This window comes from Mastigoproctus giganteus, chromosome 12 (genome assembly GCF_048544385.1).
Source record: "Mastigoproctus giganteus isolate SK-2022 chromosome 12, ASM4854438v1, whole genome shotgun sequence".
In the NCBI taxonomy this organism is placed as follows: domain Eukaryota; kingdom Metazoa; phylum Arthropoda; class Arachnida; order Uropygi; family Thelyphonidae; genus Mastigoproctus; species Mastigoproctus giganteus.
In genome coordinates, this window is record NC_143586.1 from 123,647,521 (window position 1) to 123,669,375 (window position 21,855).

General features: G+C 38.7%; 1 protein-coding gene across 2 annotated transcripts in view; it reads left to right on the plus strand.

The window, feature by feature from the left end:
• Positions 1-21,855, plus strand: part of LOC150077389 (muscle LIM protein 1-like) — a 91,281-nt gene that overhangs the window by 28,380 nt on the left and 41,046 nt on the right. For both annotated transcript variants that reach the window (XM_090386791.1, XM_090386790.1), the window contains exon 2: positions 16,821-16,939. In XM_090386791.1, the coding sequence (XP_090242917.1) occupies positions 16,825-16,939 (115 nt within the window). In that variant the 5' untranslated portion in view covers positions 16,821-16,824. The remainder of the gene's footprint in view (positions 1-16,820; positions 16,940-21,855) is intronic.

Genomic DNA, 21,855 nt, shown 5'->3' on the forward strand with positions numbered 1-21,855 from the left:
TTGGACAGTGGGTGTTGCAGGTGCCGTGGATCAGTGCCTGCAAGCAGATAAAGATGTGTTAGGTTTGTATGGCCTATTCGTAGTCGGGCTAATACGACTTCTTCCCTGTTCTCACGTATGTTGGATTTCCAAGGTTTGACATCTTTCTTTATACAGAGCAGCTTATTACCGACTTGGCTCTTCCAGATGTGTTGCCATTATTCAAGACATCACTTCTTTATAATTAACTTGTAATCTGAGACTGATATACTAAAAGATTGATCTATAGCAGGGGTGGTTAACGAGTCAATCGCGATCTGCCAGGCGATCACGACGAATTTTAAATATACAGTCATCCCTCGATTTGTGCACCTTGTGCAATGAAATTTTTGAGATGGTAGATCATGGCACATTTTGAAGGAAAAAAGTAGATCGCATCACAAATTAAGTTGGTTGGCCACTCCTGATCTATAGGATCTGTAGCGGTTTTGGCAGCTAGGTCACCATGTTCATTTTCAGCAATTCTAATGTGATCAGGGATTAAAAAAAAAAAAAAAAAAAAAAAAAAAGAACTTGTTGAGAGGTCTCCGAGTGGTCAGGACTGGGAGTGCAGTAGCACACACTATTTCAGTAGTCAGGGTTCAGGCCCCTTACTGCTAAATATGGTCAATCTGCCAACCTGCACTGGACCAACATGGCAGATTATGGACCAAGCTTCCATCCTGCAGTGGACTGATAATGGCTGCAGTTTACTTCTTTTTTTTTTTTTTTTTTTTTGGTATAAGGTATGTTTCCCCAACGATGTGAGTGAAAGGTGGCACAGCAGTATGTGCTGCGTCCAACGTGGGACTGTACGAGAGATAGTAGGCTGTATCATACCAAGGTCAAGTTGCAATCCAGTGAGCGGGGAACAAAGGCGTATTCCTCTTGATGGGCTTGTAGATTGGTAAGCTATGTCAAGATTTTCCCATTTAGGCGAGAAAAGTCCATTCCAAGTAGGGTTGTCCGGTTGGTCTGAGTTTTTCTGCGTAGTTTAACAGAAGCATTTGTCTGCATAGGCACAAGGTAGTTTCATTAGCTTCAGCATATAAGCTTTGAATTGGCGATGTACGGTATGACCCTAGTGCAAGACGAAGAGAACTGTGATGTATGGGATCAAGCCAACTTTGGGCACTTGATTTAGCAGAGCTATAGACCACTGAACCATAGTTTAGACATGATGGTATTAATGTATTGTACAAAGGCAGTAGTGTGTAATGGTCAGCTCTCCATGTTGTGCCAGATAGTGCTCCTAAGATGTTTTAGCTTTTTAAGACAAATAGTGACCAAGAAAAACGTAGTGACAAATAGTGACCAAGACGTATATAAGAAAAACTAGTCTAACTAGTCTAGTATTAGGTTTACTAATCTGGAGCTCTTTTATATGTTCAAGGAAGATAAGTTTTTGGTCAAACCCACACCAAGAAAGCGGACACTACGAACTACCGAGATGGTTTGATTTTCTAGGTGAAGTTCCAGGTTTTAGAGTCGAATACCATTGTTTTGTGACCGTTTAACAATGGTCACAAAACTGGTTGTCTATTCTGACTTGAAATGAGCGATAATGTAGGACAGTTTCTGATGAACTGTTGTAGGTGTCGCGTAGTCCTAGATCATATAGGTTTCACATTATACCATATTTGCAAAAAGGCTTTTTCTATGTCAGAGAACCGTTATATGGTGTTAATTTCATACAAAAGCATCAGGGATGTTTATTTCTGCTCTGAACAGAAGGCCATGGGTGGAATTGCCTTCACGGAAACTGGGTGGGCATTAAATATATTTTTTTCCAGGACCTTGCTCACAGCTCCTGAGTGCAATAGATCGGTAATGTAGTGAAGTTTATAGGAGCTTTTCCTTGTTATGGAAATGCCAAAATATAATGGGATGCCATTTGTCAAGGAAGGTACTGTCTTTGAAAATTCTGTTTTATAGAGGTAACACTGTGTTAAAGGCTAGTTCGGTAAGCTGTGCTATCATGGTGTAATGTATTTCATCTGGTCCTGCTGCACTGAGTTTCGTGGTGGCTAGAGCATTGTGAAATTTTGACATTGTGAAGGGGATTGTGTATGCAGCACTAATGCTAATTCGAAGTTGATGAAATGTTTCTCAGCCTGTGCCTTGTGTACCTGAAAATGTGGTGTGCAAGATGTCACTGCTGAGATTTTCATAAACGATTTGTCCAATATTTTGGCAGTCTCCACTGGTTTTGTATATTACAGTCATTAACACTGAGTACAGGAAGGTTGATGTGTGGATGTTTTGAGTACATATGTTGTATTTTGGCTGATATCGTTTGCGTTTTTGTAGTTCTTTTGGCTGTGAAGACGAGATGCTCCATGCTTTCTTTTTGCTGGTCTGCCTAATTTGTCTTGCTTTTGGTCGAGCCTGTGAAAGAACGGATTTTCAGTTGTTGGGAAATTCTTCTTTCTCTTTTTTTTTTTTTTTTTTTTAGCTGCGCTACATTCAATATTCCACCACAATTTTGAGCATGTTGATATTACAGTAAACCCTCGCTATTCGCGGGGGTTACGTTCTTGAGAAATATCGCGAATACCGAAAACGCGAATACTGAGTTATGGCTCCCATAGTAATAAAGGGGTTCCGTTCCAAAGTATGAAATATATAAGAAAAACTAGTCTAAAATTTTGTCTATGTATATATTATATGTACCTTCATAATATGACTGTACATGACAGTACATAGTGAAATGCAAGCATATGGCATCGAAATGAAAATAAGAAACAATTTAATATTAAATGTAATATTTATTAGAAATTTCAAACAAATCTTTCAAATCTGCGCCTTTGCTAGCAAAAAAAAAACATCCCGCCAGTGCTATCACCAGTTTCGCTAAAGTGTTGATAAAGAAGTTTTGCCTTTTCACGAATGATGAGTGAACTTAACGGAATTTTATTTTGAATTCGGTCTTCTATCCACAGATTTAATGCTTTTTCCATTTTTTCTAATTTAACGTCACGAGTTACAGAGCAAATGTTTGAAGCAATTAGCGCTGTTTCACGGACACTGCGGCAGATTTTTTCTTCCGATTTCGTGATGGATCGTACTGTTGACTCATTGATTTTATAATATTTTGCCACTGAGGAGACACTTTCACTATTAGAAATTTCATCTAATAACTCAATTTTATTCGCTAGTGTCATCACCTTCTTTGATATTTTCAAATTTCTCTTTTTATTCGTAGCCATTTTTTTGTAGGGGTTAGAAAGAACTTGACCACAATAAAGTCACTTTCTTCCGTTAACGCACTCGAAAAAGTCTGTTTTACACTGCAAAACGGTAGAGTTATCATTTTTGTAAGCATATCAATTCATAAATTGATAAATTTATTCAATTTATAAACATTTAAAATAAAACGACGAAACCTTCCATGACTAACACATACTGAACAAGGATTAGCGAGAAACATCCACGCTCCCGATTTTTTCACCCCTCTCCCCCACCCACTGAGCGCTGTTTTGACCGGGAAAGATAATTTTAGCCACGCCCATGTTTTTTATGGGGAAAATGTTCACGGCGTTTTAAAATTCACATTTTTTTAGGTTTCATTTTATATTAAATCGGCGATCGCGAAACCGCGAATTCAGATACCGCGAATAGCGGGGGTTTACTGTATTTTGGATTGTTATTGAATTGCTTGGTTCACTGCCTTTAGTATTTGATTAGATATATATTCTGCACAGCCAAGTTTATTGGTGTTTGTTGGACCTTCTTTTCTTTTTTCTTTTTTTTTTCCAATATTACTAGCTGCTTGTGTAGATCCCATTTTTCTTTGAAAAAGTTCCATTGGGCAGTTCATTTGGAAAATTTGGGAATGCTTGTATCGATCCTGCAAATCACTGGGTAATTGTCACTACCAAGTGGATTGCTATGAATAGTCCATTGAAATAGAGGATATATAGCTGCTGAGCATAGACATCAGTAGCTGAAATGACAGAATTCATGGAATACCTGGTTCTTGGGCAAAGCAATGGTGTCTTCCTAGTAGGCGAACTCGCCACTTGTCAAGTATATAGGTACACTGCATTCATGTAGAAGGTAATTTGAGGTTAGAAAGGATAAACGTCGTGAGTTGTGACCTCCTTTGAAAGAGGGATGATACATGCATGGGTCACTATTGTGGACGAGGTACAGAAATTGAACTGTTCATGTTTGATTGTATCAAGCGCATTGGGAATACGGCTTTTCCCGAATAACATCTCATCATGGACAGCGCTGTGGGTGGAGAAAGGTTGTGGATGAATGTTCCTGTCGACATCTGTCTCGCATTGTTTCAGCCAACTGGAGAGCGACAGTGGCACAAATCACCACAGACTTCAACGAGGGAGGTGGCAGAAATGTCTACACCAAGACCATCAGGCGATCATTAACCACAATAGTGTTGATTATCAACGCTACATCATGTGTCAGATTGTTCAGGTTATAAGAGCTGCCAACCCACCAATGCCATCCCATTGCTAACACCATGACAGGACTCTACACCTCAACTGGGCAAAAGAACATCGGCACTGGACCTTGGATGATTGGAATGGGTCTCCTGGTCCCAATTCTAGTTATTTCGAGCAGCGTGGAGGGTGCGTATCTGGCATAAACCGCACGAAGCTATGCACCCGTCATGTCAACAAGGAACTCTTTAGGCAGGTGGGTGGTCTGGGGTGTGTTCAACTGGCACATGTTGTGACCTCTCATATGTCTAGATGCATCTCTGAACAGTCCAAGTTTCGTGTCCATCCTTGCAGACCATCTGCATTCCTTCCTAGTCATGCACCCACAGGGCAATGGACTCTTCCAGCAGGGCAGCATGCCTTCCCACAGAGCCATGGTGACTAATACGTGGCTCGAAGAGCATTCTGCAGATTTTGCCATGAAATGGCCTTCCTATTTACTGGAATTAACCCTGTGGAGCATCTTTGGGATGCTATGGAAAGGTCCATTCGAGCTTTGGATCCTTCACCCAGGAATGCGACGGAATTATAAACAGTGGTACAGATTTCCATGGATATACCTGTGGAATGCTTTTGTGAACTAGTGAACTCTATGCCTGGCCGTGTGACTACCCTTATCCGGGCGAAAGGTGGGCCTACCTGTTACTTGATAGGTATTCCATGATTTCTGTCCACTCCTTGTATATCCTGTAAGTAAATGTGTATAAGTGTGCACATCATTATGAATATGCCGGTGAAGTAATTTTTTGATAATTTGTCTGCATTTTTGCATGGTTTGATTTCCTCATAATGGATGGTGACTATTGAGGTCCCCTAGGAGTAAGTATGTATTGTCGTCCCCTAAGTATGTTTTGATTAGAGGGTAAGTATAGTGAGGTGATAGTCAAGTCAAAGTTAAAATTGACTCATATTGCAACTGTCTCAAGGTTTGTTTTTTAATGGGATTTGGTTTGGAGGGTATTTGAGTGTTGATTATCAAAGCTACATCATGTGTAAGGTTGTGTGTAATGCAATATTGCCAATTAATTATGTAGTTCCAGAGAGAAACAGTTATGTTGGGTTTGATGCTGCAACAAAATCAGGCTCTGATTGTTTTCACCCTGTAAGGGTTTTGCATCCAGTGGATTTTCCACCCAGTTCATTTCTGGACTTTAGGAACTGTTTGATCCATTATGCCCCAGAAGGGAGAGCTTTCATCTCCAGGTTACCGGCCCAGCCACATTGTGGCCGGAGCAGTGCCAACATTAGTGGGTTAGTAGTTAAAAGGAGAAACCAAGATAAGAAAGAAAGAAGGTTACTTTTCCTTCTGAACTAGTAAAGTGCTTTATTTACTCAATTAATTGAGTGTTAATGAATGCTGAAAACAAGGAAATAATTTTATTTAAAAAAGAGACCCCAAATCTACTGACAAAGACATTTGATCACAAAATCGCTTGGTACCTGGGACAGTGGAACAATGGAGGGACTTCATATGCTCAGACGAATCATGATATACTTAGATTTCCACTGATGGTAAGCAGAGAATGTGGCGAGAACCTCAAGCAGTGGATCCTGCTTATCTTGTTATGACAACCCAAGCATCTGGAGGTGATATCATGGTATGGGGGGATGTTTCATTGGCACAAACTGTGTTCATTGATATCAGTGGATAGCTAATGTCATCCAGGGAACACAGTACTTGAATTTTGTATCAGATTTAATGCACCCTGGCACGTTGCACTTTTATCCCACACTTTATGGATGACAATGCAAGGCTATACTGGTCATGTTTCTCGAAAACATAATCAGTATAGCCTTGATCCTGCACTTGTGTAAATAAAACTTTTTTTTTTTTTTTTTTTTTTTACCCTTGGTGGTGATGATTTTAAAGTCCATTGCATGTTCTGATACTTCTTCTCCAGGTAAAGAAGTATTTGCATCCATCATTACACTCTTCATTGCTTTTGCTGATCAGTGAGGCCGTGTGGCCAACTTTTCCCTAAATCCTCATGCAGAATTTGAGGAATCGTCTCCTCGTTCATATCCAACTCATAAACTATCATTTTGATTGTCAAATGGTGATTTAGGCAATTTCTTTTTCCACAATTTCCTGAACTTTTGACTCTGTCCTCATTTCGAGAGGGTTAGGGATGCCCACTTCTCGGATCATCATGAACATCCTCATATCAGTCTTTGAACCATTAATACCATTGAAACACGCTGCAATTTAACATTTCATACGTTTCTGTTGCAAATTTTTAGTTAAAAGTAAAATCTGATATCTGTTCGTTGTTCAATTGCAAAATCATGACACGGAACGATTTTTCAAGTTAATGCTGCTAATGAAACTGGTTGTTACTTGCAGCCTGTCAGCCTACTGGATAAACTCTCTGCCATCATCTGTTGGAGGAAGTTTGAACTACCACATAACACTTATTTTTTTTTGAAATTCATCAAACATGACCACAACAGCACCAGTCCGGGGATTTTATTGCCACATCTATTATATCAGATAGCACCAATTTTGTGATTACTGAGAGGAAAGTGGAAGAGAAATTGAGGCTAAATATAAATGAGGCAACTGAGGCTGACGGAATTTATCCAGTTATATTAAGATAAGCAGAAAACGAGATGAGCAAACCTTGAGCCATAATTAAGAGTGCACACATTGGTTCAGGGAAGGCTACATACTATATATCTCCAATTGTCTCTCCTATTCAAAGTGCCAAGAGGGATCTAAGTGAAAAGTGAGTAATTATAGACTTGTAATCTTGGCTTCTGTTCCATGGAAAATAATGGAACCAGTAGTGAAATAAAGAAAATGCAGGATCATTTTGACAGGAATGCAGTTATATGGCAATCACAGAACAAGATTTCTTAAGGGGAAATATTGTCTGACTAATCTGATTAGTACTGTGACAGTAACGAAGGAACTAGACCATCAGGTCCATGAAGGCTGCCCATGTTCACAAAATTATATGCAAAAAATAATTTTTACATCCATCTAATCAATTTCAGTAAAGCTTTGATACTTTTTCGCATGAAAGAATGCTGTATAAATTGAAACAGTACTGCATTTGGGGTAAGTGCTGCTGTGTATAAAGTGATTGAGTGTTAGAAGACAGAGAATGGTTAAAATTAAAATTTTGCAAAGACAAACTACAGAAATGTCTATAAATGACAAGTATTGTCATTTGTAAAAGCCTGTTTTAATTGAGCCAAAAAACGTTGGTTTCTTTTCTCTTTTTCCTGTCATTAATTTTCTGTGAATTTGCATCACATTATGAAACATAATTTGATTCAAATTTGCTACTTAGAAAAATCGCTCATTTAAAAATGTAACGAAATGCTAAAAATTCAATGCTTGAGGTGCTTTGTCTACGAGTCAATGAAAATGTTGGCAAGTTGTTACAACATTGCAATTAAAGTTTGGAGACCACTAAACTTATTTACTCTTCTCAGCAATTAATGTCGTTAATTAAAATATTTTGTATGAGTTAAGTGCGATAGCATTATTAATACATAGCCAAATCTGAATTAACAGAATATTTGCAAGGTGGCAATATTCTGTTAATTCAAATTTGGCTATGTATTAATGATGCTATCCCACTTAACTTATACATAGTCTAGACTTTTTCATAGCTTGAGGCTTTAGCCCTAAATGCTTTATAGTTAAAATATTTTGTTAAGGAATAACACTATTGTAGCGTAATTTACACTTTTTAAACAACAGGATCACCAGAAGATCTGGTTTTGTAGTAGGGTTTTAGGAGCATCAGCAAATAAGGCCTTATTGCTCCGTGTATATTGGCTTAAAATTTAAATTGTGTTCTGAGGTTGATTTTCTGTTTGTATGAGAAACCTGAGTTTCAAGGAGAAATAACCATGCTGCCCTTGCCCGAGACAAACAAACTCAGCCACATTGTGTAAAAGCCCATAAAAATTCCTTACATCATCGACAGAACTCGAAATCTGGTCTTTTCCATCCAGTGTGGGGAAGATGTCGATCCTACCAACTGAGTAACTTACGAGGGGCAAAGATTTATGTATACGAAGTCCTGTATTTTACTGTTCTTTAAAGCTTTATAAAAGTTGTTGGGGTGCTTCAGCTGTAACTTGCTACTGAATTAGCTTGTGATTCCAACTGTTATTTGACAGGTCCAGGACGGACCACAAGCATGTTCAACGGGTTCTGTCGAACAGGGCCCAGCGCTCAGATAGTTTAAATAATATCACCTGTGTATTTCCACATTTCTATCAACGAGCCTGTCTGTCTTAATGTCTAGTTACCATATTATCATCACTCCAAAAGTGCTTGTGTGAGTCAACTCGAAAATTGCTGGAAGTAGAGCGCACACTTCATTCTCAATATGTATGTTTCGTTTGATATCAAACATAGGATGTTAATTAAAAATAATTTTTTGTTATACTCACTTTCAATATCTGTAGTTTTTAATTTATGGAGTAGCAAACAGGGCCTGCTAGTAATCCTTGAACAGCTCCCCCATAAATTGTGTGGCTGGCTCTGGATGGAACATGCATGTTGCTTACTCTAGAGACCGAACAATACTGTAGTAATTCAGAAAGAATTTAAAAAAAAAGTTCTTTTATATACATTTAAGTTTTTTGGTTAATCTTTACAATCTGGTACCCCCTTTTCAACAGTGATGAACATGCCTAGCCTGCTATGGTTATTATCATTTTATTTCCACATCAGGGGCACCCCTGGAACAGCCTGGTTCGGGTAGAAGGGCGTATGTGATGCAAATTCCAGTTGATTACAATTCATTGAAATTGCAAGAGATCAAAACAGATTGAAATACACAACAAAATAAAAACCAATACATAAAATAAATAACAAACAATTAAAAAAACAACGGTGAATCCAAGGAAGTCTTTGCAGGGAATTCTTTTCACATAGTGCTTATTGTTCGTGTTTATAGAGTTCTTTCACTATGTCCTGTCTATAGCTCTTCGAGCTGCAAAAAGATAAGGCATCAATTCCCAGGGAGTTATACATTCCAAACCTATTTGCTGGGAACACTGACCTAAGGTATTGCACATTTTGTAGACAAGGTGTTGAACTGCACCGGGTTCATTGTGAGGTCCGAGGGTTTGCAGAAACATCCCAGATGTCAGGGGAATCCATTTGGCTGCATATAAGTTGTGCAAAAGTGTGTAGATTCCTCTTTGACTATGGTTTCCCAGGGTTTCATGCCCAGGTTTGTATAGCGCACGCTCCTAGAGATGGTGAAAGGGTAGCCCATCTTTCTGTTTAACCATCTCAAAAGCCAATATTCAACCCCCAGAAATCTCTTTAGTTGGGTAGAGGAAGCTCCTGACCAGAGTACCGAAGCATAGAGCGGTATGGGTATTAAATTTCTTTGGACGTATTTCAAAAGGAACTGTCGAGTCCTAAGACCAACCAATTCCTACCGGATTTCCCAGTATGCTGCTAGCGTTTTAGCCTGGCCATCTTGAGGTGGTCTTTGAAAGTAAGCCCATGTTCTCATTTCAACCCCAAATCATTGTGGGAATGAACCTTTTTAATGGCGGTCCCATTTATTGTGAGCATAATTTCATTAATAGTCCTTTTTGTGAAAGTCATCTGAGCTGCTTTCTGAGGATTCAGTTTAAGTCCCAGACGTCCTAGATAATCCTGGAGTTCAAACAGTACTATCTGATTTTCATAGGCAACTCCCTCAGCTTTTGCTGGATCATCGGATGTGACCAGCATCTTAAGATCAGCGTATGAAATGAAGTTTGGGTGCTTCGCAAGGAAGGGCTCTAGAGCTGCGGCAAAAAACTATGGTGAAAGAACTGCCCTCGTGGGGATGTCAACAGAGGTCGCAGTGATCCTCTCCAACATGTGGTCATATTTAATAAAGATTTCTGTTGATGAGGAGTTTATGGAGGATAGCAAGAAGATTACCTTCAATTCTGAAATAATACTTCAAAATTTTAACTAGCTCTGTTGTGCTGAGTGTGTCAAAAGCTGCCTGTATGTCTAGAAATAAGATTTAAAGTTGTTTCTTAGAGTTAAGGGCTTTTTTGATTGCCCAGCTGGTCATTAATAGATTTGAAAGCATAGACCACCTAGGAATAAGAGTATGAAGATGCTGTGGACTATCGTTTTTTTTTCAAACACTTTTAGTAGTCCACAGGAAATAGATTGCTCTGTAGTCTCTGGGATCTTTTGGTTTACTAGTTTTTGGGACTGGTAAAGCATGGTAGACATTAGCATTAGTAGAGGCATTTGATGCAAGAAAGCAAGCTTATGCAGCATCAGCCAAAAATAAAAAAATAATAATAAATAAATAAATAAAAAATAATAAAAAAAAAAAACCCACTTCCACTTCACCCCTCTCTTCGTTCAAAATACCTGTCCAGCTGAGCCTTAAACTTATTTAGGCTATCAACCTCCACGACAAGGGATGGAAGTCTGTTCCACCAACCAACCACCCGCTGGCTAAAGGCAAATTTCCGCACGTCTATCCTACATCTGTCTTTCCTCAATTTGAATTTATGCCCTCTCAGGTGATTATTCTGAGCTAGAGGAAGAATCCCATCAGCATTGAGCATGCTCAACCCATTCAAGGCTTTATACACCTCTATCAGATCACCTCGCTGGTGCCTAGTCTCCAGACACTGTAATTTGCAAAACTTAAGCCTTTCTTCGTAAGAGCACCCCTTTGTTCCATTCACTAATCTTGTTGCCCTTCTCTGTACTCGTTCCAGCATCTCTACATCCTTCTTTATTACCTGTATACAGTACTCTAGGTGTGGCCTGACCATTGCCTTATACAATGGAATAATCACCTCCTTATCCCTGCTGGAAAAATTCCTGTATATCATTGACAATACGCCATGAGCTACTCTTGCAGCCCGTCTGAACTGCTCAGAGAACTTCATATCTGCCTCCACAATTACCCCCATGTCCTTTTCATTCTCTACCACCAGTGTAGTACCACAGAGTTGATACGTTGCTCTGGGGTTGCTGTTTCCCATATGTCTTTACATTCATTTGTCAATGTTAAACTTCATTTTCCACCTCTCAGCCCATCTGCTCAACCTTTCCAGATCCTGTTGCAGCAGCATAGTGTCAGTACTGTCCTTGACAACCCTACCAACCTTTGTATCGTCTGCAAACTTGGACATTAAGCTTGATATACCATCATCAATATCATTTATAAATACAGAAAACAATAATGGACCCAACACTGAGCCCTGAGGGACTCCACTAATAACATTAGTCCACGATGAGCAGTGTCCATTGATTACCACTCTCTGTCTTCTCCCCCTCAACCACCCCCTTATCCATAGCAGCAATTTGCCTCCAATGTCACACTGCTCCAATTTGTGTAGCAGTCTTCCATGTGCAACAGTATCAAAAGCCTTTCTAAGATCCAAGTATATAATATCAAAGTTATTCCCTGCATCCAGTTCTTTTGTGACTGCATCATAGTATCCAATCAAGTTGGTCAGGCAAGACTTCCCCTTAACAAAACCATGCTGTGTCTGAGCTATAACTGAAGTTTTGTCTAAATGATCCTGCAGTGCTTCTTTAACCAGTGCCTCCATTAATTTTCCTGGAACAGAAGTTAAGCTCACAGGTCTATAATTACTTGTGTCAGCCTTTGATCCTCCTTTGTGAATTGGGGTCACATTTGCACATTTCCAGTCTATGGGTACCTCCCCTGAGTCCAAGGAAGCTCTCATAATTATGGCTAAGGGTTTGCTTACTTCCTTTGCTGCCTCCTTTAATATAACTGGATAGATCCCATCCACCCCGGGTGCCTTTCTTGTGTTTATCTTCAACAGTTTCTCCTCCACTTTACTCCCAGTTATTTCAAGATTCTGTAGCTTACTGCTAGAGTTGAATACACCTCTGGCATTCCCCTTGCTGAATAACTCCTCATGTGTGAATGTCGATGCAAAATATTCATTTAGTTTGTTAGCTACCTGAGTAGGATCATCAACAGTTGACCCATCAATATCAAGTGGACCAATCTGATTCATCCCCTTCCTTCTAGAGTTTACATAAGTAAAGAACTCTTTGCTGTTTTTCTTTGCATCCCTTGCCAAGGATTTCTCGTAATCTGCCTTCGCCTGCCTAACCTCCTTTGTAACTTGGTTGCATATCAACTTGTATCTATCATAGGCTTCTGTGTCATGTGTTAATTTGTAAGTATCCCATGCATTTTTCTTCTCTGCCATATGCCTCATTAATTCATCTGACATCCATTTTGGCCTAAACCTTGAACAATATTTCTTAGTTGGTATGTAAAGCCTAGTAGCTTCCAAGATAAGTTCTTTGAATGCTTCCCATTTTGAATTTGCTGTTGGTAACATCATCAGTTGGTCCCACTGTATAGAATTTAAATACTGTCTCAGTCCATCGTAGTCGCCTTTACGGAAGCAATAACCCTTCCCTTTACCCCTAATGGTAGTTACCTCTTTGAGTAAATCCCACTTCAGCACACTGTGATCACTGCCACCTAGTGGTTCATTTATCTGCAGATTCTTAATGCATGAAGAATCACTGCTGATAATCAAATCAAGAGTATTACTCCCTCTAATTGCCTCCCGAACATGCTGATGTAGAAAACAATCGTCCAATAAATCCACAAAAGCCCTGCTAGTGTGTGAGTAACCAGCCCCCAAATTCCAGTCAATATCTGGGAAATTAAAATCTCCCATTATAAGACTCTCTGATTTACTGGCCCACTCTATTTCCCTGTACAGTTCCTTATTATACTCATCAGAGTCATTAGGCCTATAGCACACTCCTACTCTCAATTTTGATCTCCCAATGCTTATGTCACACCAAACTGACTCAACACTGCACTGTCCAGCGATGTCGACTGGCTTCACTTCCTTGGTTTTTATGTGTTTCTTAACTAATAGCATAACCCCTCCCCCTTCCTATCCTGTCTATCCTTTCTGTAGACGTTGTACTCCCCAAATTGCAGTTCTGCATCCCTTATATCTGTGTGACACCACGTCTCTGCTATCCCAACAATATCTGCCTTTGATGTTTTGAGCAATACCTCAAATTCATCAAATTTATTTACTAAACTCCTAGCATTGGTGTACACGCAAGTATACCTGCACCTGTTTCTATTCTTAGCTACCCTAACTCATGTTTCTGTGCATAAACATGAGCCTACTGTGCAGTCCCTACCCCATCTCTCTCTCTATTAATTTTTTAATGTAATGTAATCGAGAGAGAAAGATGAAGTAGGGAATTAACAGAAAGTGAAATCAACATCAATGAACTTGTTCTTGAAAATGAAGACTTATTTACTCTTTTTTTTTTTTTTTTTTTTTTTTACTAATGTCCTTAATTTTTTTTTTTTTTTCCCATCATATCGCAAATATTATTATTAGAATGGTATTATTGGTTGCTGGAACAAACTTCCATCTGTCATTATGGAAGTTGATAGCTTAAAAAAAAAAAAAATCCGAACAAAACGATAAAAACAAAAAAAAAAATAAATAAAATAAATAACTAAATAATAATAATTAATAAAAAAAAAAGGAAATTAAACCTATCATCCTATGCGCTTCCCTTACCTGAAAGTACTATCCAGACGACCTTTTGAATTTCCCCAAACTGTCAGCCTCTACCACCCATGTAGGCAACTTATTCCAGTAATTTATAACTCTCTGGCTAAAATAAAACTTCCTGCAGTCTAATCTAAACATTTCCCCCCCGTAACTTGAATTTATGTCCCCTAGTTCTAGCATCATTTATAATCTTGAAAATTTCGTCCTCATTCATTTTGCTGATGCCTCTCAGAACCTTAAACACCTCAATCAAATCTCCTCTAAGGTGTCTAGTTTCCAAACTCTGCAACCCACATATTCTACATTTCTTCACAAGGACGCCCTTTTGCCGATCTCACCAGGTGAGTTACCCGTCTTTGCACCCTTTCAAGAAGCTCGATGTCTTTCTTTAGGTGCGGTCTCCATACTTGAACACAGTATTCCAAGTGTGGTCTAACATAAGCCTTATATAATGGGATTATCACGTCCCTATCTCTACTTGCAAAAGTTCGATAAATCATCGATAGGACACCATGGGCCTTCCTTGCAACCTGTTTACAATGCTCAGAGAATTTCATGTCTGACCGTATCGTAACACCCAAGTCCCTTTCCTCCAGTTCACACATCCAGTTCACACATTTCCTCACACATTCATTCCCCCTGAAGGGGAAATGAATGTGTGAAAATTTTTTTCTTTTTTTTTTTTTTTGCCGATGCTACATGAGCTCTTGCTTTCTGACATCACATGTCTCTACCACTATAATAACAAATTTATGCATGCCTCATGTCTGGTTCTCCTCCCTGCAATTCGTCACATCATGTTTTTGGAGAGGCCTAGATTTGAATCCTGTAGGAGACTAGGAATTCTTAAAGACTCCTTTAATTGGGAATGCAGCTATCTGATCTCGGGTGGAGGAAAAAAGTTCCCTGGATGATTTATTCCTGGTTTTTCAGTCCACACGACATAAAATTCGGCTCAAGAGAGCACACTTGTATAGACATAATACATCATAAAAGATCACATTTAGTACCATATGAATCAGTATGCCTTATGCAGTGTAGCTGATACACCAAGAAATCCTTAACAAGGCCTTGAATGGGTTGAGCACGCTGAATTCTGATGGGATCCTTCCACTTGTTTAGATTACGAACCTAAGGGGGCATAAATTCAAATTACGAAAAGACAGATGTAGAAGATGTGTGGAAATTTGCCTTTAGCCAGCTGGTAGTTAATTGCTGGAACAAACTTCCATCTGTCTTGTGGAAGTTGATAGGTTAAATAAATTTAAGGAGGAACTGGACAGGCATTTGGAGGGAATGGTGTGATATTTTTTTTTTTTTTTTTTTTTTGGCTGATGCTGCATAAGCTCATACTCTTGCTTCCTTGCATCACATGCCACTACTACTACTAACCATCATTTAAGCTGTAAAATTTTAAGAGCACATTTCAAATAATGGATGCTTAATCATTTATCTTAAAAAAATTATCTTTATTGTAAGGCAGAACGTAAGTTCACTAGCCATTTCCATTGGGGTAGGCTACCCCTCCCCTCCCTAAATTGCAGCGCACAGAACACTATATCCTGACACCTTCATTGCCTCGGTGCTTATTGGACAACAATTCAACTCAAACTCAATTTATACCACTTGTTACATCCCGTACTCGTAATTATTCAGTTGATAATCTCAAATACAGAAAAATATGAATTAAGAAATTAATCATAAATAAGCAATTAATCACCAGGTAATAGCCAACGGACGTCTTGCAATGTATGCAGGGCTGGATTTAAACTTGATTTGGTCCTAAGCTATATAACATGTATGAGGCCCTTCTCTCTTACAGTTCATTGACAATAAGAAAACAGGATTTTTTTTTTTTTTTTTTTTTTTTAAAGATGTACGATGCATCTTGTAGCTTGTTCAGCTTATATGTAAATCTGGCCCTGCCGTCTGGGTGGTGGTGCCCATCTGAGAATAAGTAACAATAGTCTTCTCTATCAGAGATGAGTTACTTATTCGAAGTAGTGCAATACCTAGGCAACTCGTTGTGAAAGTATTTACAATATGAGATATAATTAAACGATGCATGCATACTACCTGGGTAGTATAAATGGAGATGCATTACACATGCTTAAACAGCCTTTTTCAAAATTCACACTGATGTAATTCTAGTAGTTGTTTTTTGAACAGAATCGCCAGGTGCATCATCCAGATGGTTAAAAATTAGCTTGTTTCTTTCATTTCACCTTGAATTATTAAACTAAGGGTTCACATAGTCATGGCATTTAAAATGTGGAATTCACAGAATGAATTTGATTAATTTTAATCAAATCAATCAGTGATATGTATCGATCAATAAAAAGTTTATAGAAAGATTTTTGCTTTCCTGCTTCACAAAAAGTGGGATGTAATGTTTGCATTTCTTAATGGGAGGACAGTTGGTAACCTTACCATTATATAATTGGATATCTTGAGTTGCATGCCTAATGTTAGAATAATCCAAAATTTCCAAATCCAATCTTTCCAAAAGAGCTTTGATATCAATGTAAAGCTTCAAACCCCTTGAACGTTTAATAATCACCTTGTATTTTGGCTGCTAAGGGGAGGCCATATCTGCTGTCGTATTCCATATTTTGCAGAATATTTTCTGTTATAAGCTTTCTGATAACTTTTACAAGTTTTCTTGAAAATTTATCTTTTTTATCCTTGTAAAAACAAGGAGTGTTATGTTAAGCAATTTCCATTCATAATTAATTGCATATGTTAAATTTCATGGCTAATTACACTAAAATGAATTTGTTGTTACAGAAATATGCCCTTCAAACCAGCAGAACAAGCCAAATGCCCCAAGTGTGGCAAATCTGTGTATGCAGCTGAAGAGATTCTAGCTGCTGGCCAGAAGTTCCACAAGGCATGTTTCAAGTGTGGTAAGTTTTTTTTTTTTAAGGACAAATAATTCACATTGTAAAGCAGTAGGTAGCATACATACTGTACTTGTGTATCTCTGAATTAATGATAGTGTAGTGCAGCAAATGCTTTTTAATTAAAAATAAATTGAATAAAAGTATACCCGAGACCAGAGCAGCAAAGTAAAGTTAAACAGCTTAAAGCAAAGGGAATACTTTGGCTTTGGGGGGAAGAATGTGGGGGAAGTTCACACCCATGAATCAGAATTTAATTATTTATATGCAAATGCCCCCGATACATATTGATAGACACTTTCAGCAATGGGGAAAGAATAACCTTCCAGATTCTAACATTAAGCAAATTCATATGACCCACTCCTCTGAGTTTAGCACTTCCATTCAAATATATACAGACGGATCCAAAATTGGTAGTAAAGTTGGTACCGCTGTAGTATTACCAAATGTCACCCTCTCCAGACTGCTTCCATCTGAATGCAGTACTTATACCTCAGAATTATATGGTATTGTTCTAGCCCTAGAGAATATCAAAGAAGACTCGTATACCAAATCCATCATATATACGGACTCGTTAAGTGCTGTTAATGCTCTACAGTGTAAATTCTTCCCTAGTCATCTGCTGGTACAAAAAATTTGGGCACAGCTACTAGAACTTCACTGACATGGACAGAAAGTAATATTTTGTTGGATCCCTGGACACGTTGGAATACCAGGAAACGAGCAGGCAGATTTAGCTGCTAAATGTGCTACAAATGTGATACCATCTAATTTCAAGACTCCTTATATTGACCATAAATCCATTATCAAACAGATGTATAAAAAAGAGTGGACACGTATGTGGCAAGATCAAGCAAATAATAAACTTCTTGAAATCAAAAGAGAACCCAAGCAATGGCAATCCAGTCTGAGACGAAACAGAAAGGAAGAAACCATCCTGGCCAGATTACGCATTGGTCATACATTCCTCACTCATAGCTACCTACTAACAAACTATGATCCTCCACAATGCAGTAACTGCTTATGCTCATTAACAGTAAAACATATTATCCTGGAATGCCCGCTATATCTGAAAGAACGGAAAACTGCTTTCTTCTCTCATTTTCATAACTTCAGCCAGTTATCATTACAATGTGTTCTAGGAGATCGTGAGGATATGGATGACATTTTTTTTCTTTCTAAAATTGATAAATAAATATCACAATATGAGTTATATCACTCGTAAGACAAACGAAGAAGATATTAGACAGTAATTAGTGCATTATAGCCTAAGCTGCTGATGCACCAACAAATTTAACAACAACAACAATTATTTATACTGCTTTTGGCCTATTTGCAGAATATAGAGTCAACTGATGCCCATTGTGTGCTTTAGATGTGAAAATGTTAAGTGAAAATTCAATGTTTTGATGGCCAAAATCTGAGAAAAAGAATTGACACCTTCAAAGGAATTAACAGGAGACCCATCAAGCACTCACTGCCCAATTCAATTCACTGCCAGAGCACTGCCTTAAAACTAAGGCAGTGCACCAGTTGATGTGGCTGCCAAGATAACATTGAATCAGTTTCACGTGATATAAGAAATGGGAAAACAAAAATGAGGGTAAGAGTATGTTATAGGACAAACAACTGTGATGAATATAATGAACTGTACAGACAATTAGTGTGGGTCAGTATATCAAAAGCTCTTGTCATGGGATTGTAACTTTCCAGATATTGACTGGAACTTATGGGTGTGTTGGTTGCTTTCACAAAGTAGAACATTTCTGGATTTCGTGGAGGACTAGTTTTTTTACACTGGCATACTACAAAGACAACAAGAGAAAGATACTCTTGATCTAATTATCAAAAGTGACTCTTCATGCATTAAAATTTGAAATAAAGGAGCTACTAGGTGAGAGTGATCATAGAGTATTTATGTGACATATAACCAGGGCTGTAGTGGAGGTTTTTTTTTTTTTTTTTTTATGTGAACCCCAAACACGAGAGGTATTAGAACCTATAGTACTTAGTACCGTGCTTAGGTTGGAGGTTGAGAAGATGAAAGAAGATATTTGTTGACATTGGACTTGAACTTCTGTAGATTGTAATTTTCAGGAAATACGTATGAAGGAAGGTTGTTCCAGAAAACGGCAGTTGAATGAATAAACGAGGAAGATGAAAAGTTGGTTCTGTGGGTTTGAAGTTGGACAGTAAATGGATGTTGGCTGGTGGCGGCACATGTTCAGACTGTTTTGAAAGAGAGAGCAGGAATTATAGAAGCCAATTCAGAAGAACAGTGCCCATGGAAGTATCTGTAGAAGAGGCATGCAGCAGAAACAGTGCGTCTATGAGAAAGCGAGTGGAGAGCCTCTGTTAGAGATGAATCATTAATTAACCTAACTGCTCTCTTCTGAATGGAATCAAGAAGCCTGAGAGAGGTTTTGGGGGCACCACCCCAGATGTGGGAACAATATTCCATGGCAGGGCAGATTTGCGATTTATACAGAGTGAGCAGCTCTTTGGAAGAAAAGTAACGCCAAGAGCGAAAGAGAAAACCAAGTTTTTTCGATGCAGAGGAAGCAATATTTGTAATGTGCTTGTGCCAAGAGAGATTAGAAGTAAGGGTAATCCCCAAAAGAGATATATCATTTTGCCTAGAAATCGGAGTGTCGCTAAAGATACGCATAGGAGCAGAAGAATCCTTTTTTGGGAGATACAAGACAAGAATGAGTTTTAGAAGGGTTGAAATCAACTAAGTTTTCTTTGCCCCACTGGAGAATTACCTGAAGATCGGCATTTAAGGAATTGGCAGCAGATTTTAGAGAAGTTGAAGCTGATTGAGCAAGGCTTCCCAAAATGGAAAGTTGAATGCAATGTGCTATCATCGGCAAAACTATGGATAGGATTTCCAGTCATTGGAAGAAGGTCATTGATATACAAGAGGAAAAGAGTGGGGGAAAGAACTGAACCTTGGGGGACACCGGCATTATTGGAGAAGTTAGAAGACAGAGAGCACATTGCATTCAACTGTTTGCCAACTGTTTTTAGTAATTGGTTATCCAGTTTTCTCTCTGATCAACTCAATTACCAAAAACAGTTGGCAAACCATAAGATGGAAGCTTGTTTAGAAGACCTTTATGCCAAAACACGATCAATAGCCTTTGAGATGTCAAGGGCAACTACATGTGTTTCACCGAACCTTTCCATTGAATTAGTCCATAAATGGGTAACATAAGCCAGAATATCACCAGTGGATCGACACTGACGGAATCCATACTGGCGATCGTTGATCAGACGGAAGGTTTCTAGGTAGTTTAAGAGTTGGCGGTTAATTGATTTCTCCATTACTTTAGAAAGAGTAGAAGTAATTGCAATGGAACGATAATTGGATGGGAGGGATTTGTCACCCTTTTTAGGAACTGGCTGGATATGAGCAAATTTTCAAGCAGAAGGAAAAACACCTTTGGAATAAGAAAGTGAAAAAAGTCGGCAAAGAATAGGAGTAAGTTCAGGAGCACAGGTTTTGAGAACAAGTGGAGAAATACCATCAGGACCTGGAGCTTTCTTAGCATCAAGATTCATCAAAATCCTTCTGATATCCTTTTGACGGAAGACCACAGGAGGCATTGAATGGAGCTTGTTAGGAATGGTGGGAGCTGTTTTACCAAGATCATTAATACATGAGCTGGAAGAAAAATGGGATGCTAGCCGGTCAGCTTTATCCTTGGCTGAAGTGACAACAGAACCATCTGGTTTGGACAGAGGTGGGAGCAGAGATGGGCAAAAGTTGCGGCCAATAGCTTTGGCAAGAGACCAGAATGCTCGGCTACCATTAGGGCAAGAAGCAAGTTTTCTACTCTTAGCCTGTTCAAACTCTAGTTTGGACTGATTAATAACTGCTTTACAATTGTTGCGAGCTTTGGTGTAGGTAGAAAATGAAACTGAAGAATTAGAAACAAGCCAATTACAATATGCAACATTCTTCTCTTGGACAGCCTTAGCACATTTATTGGAAAACCAAGGTTCAGATAAAGGACAAGATTTTAAAGTGGAGTGTGGGATAAAGGATTCCATTCCTGCAAGAATAATTTCAGTGGCACCATCTGAGCAAACGTTGACATCGGAAGTTTTGAAACAGTAATCCGACCAAGGAAAAGAAGAAAAGAAGTCTCGCAGGTCATCCCATTTTGCATTCTTGTAATGCCAAACAACACGAGGTTGGGAATAGCCATGAGATAAAGGTTCCATTGGAGAAGAGACAATCACCAAGTTGTGATCTGAAGTGCCTAAAGGACCTCTCACTTCGACCATGTACTTAGAAGGGTTGTTTGTGAGAAAAAGATCAAGCGTATTGGCTGTATGATTAGGATTGTCCGGTATTCTTGTAGGTAAATGAACAATCTGTGTTAGGTCATTAGTAATTGCAAAAGCCTCAGCATCTCGACCTGCTGGGTCGGTGTGACTAGAAAATGTAAGCCAGCTGGAATTGTGAACATTTAAAATCACCAATGAAAATTACCTCACTGTTAGGAAAGTTGGACTGGAGAAAGTCAAGTTGCAAAGAGAGGAAGTCAAAGAGCTCCAAGTGATTAGTGGAGTTGGGAGAACGGTAGAGACAACAGATGAATTTGACACAATGAGGTAGAGAGATCTTAAGCCAGAGAAGATCAAAGAGAGGAGATTCCAAAGTGCCAAGTCTCTGACAGGGAAAATCAGAACGGACATATGCACAAGTACCACCTTTGAGGCGAAAGGAATCATACAGCGAATAATTTGGACATCTGAGATGAGCAGTAGTTGAATCAACCAATAACTGAAATTCTGTCAGAAAAAGTATGTGGGGTTTGTAAGACTGCAAGTGGAAATGGACATCGTTGAGATTAGAATTGAGTATATATTTGTGAAATTATATACTCAATTCTAATATTTGTGAAATGAAT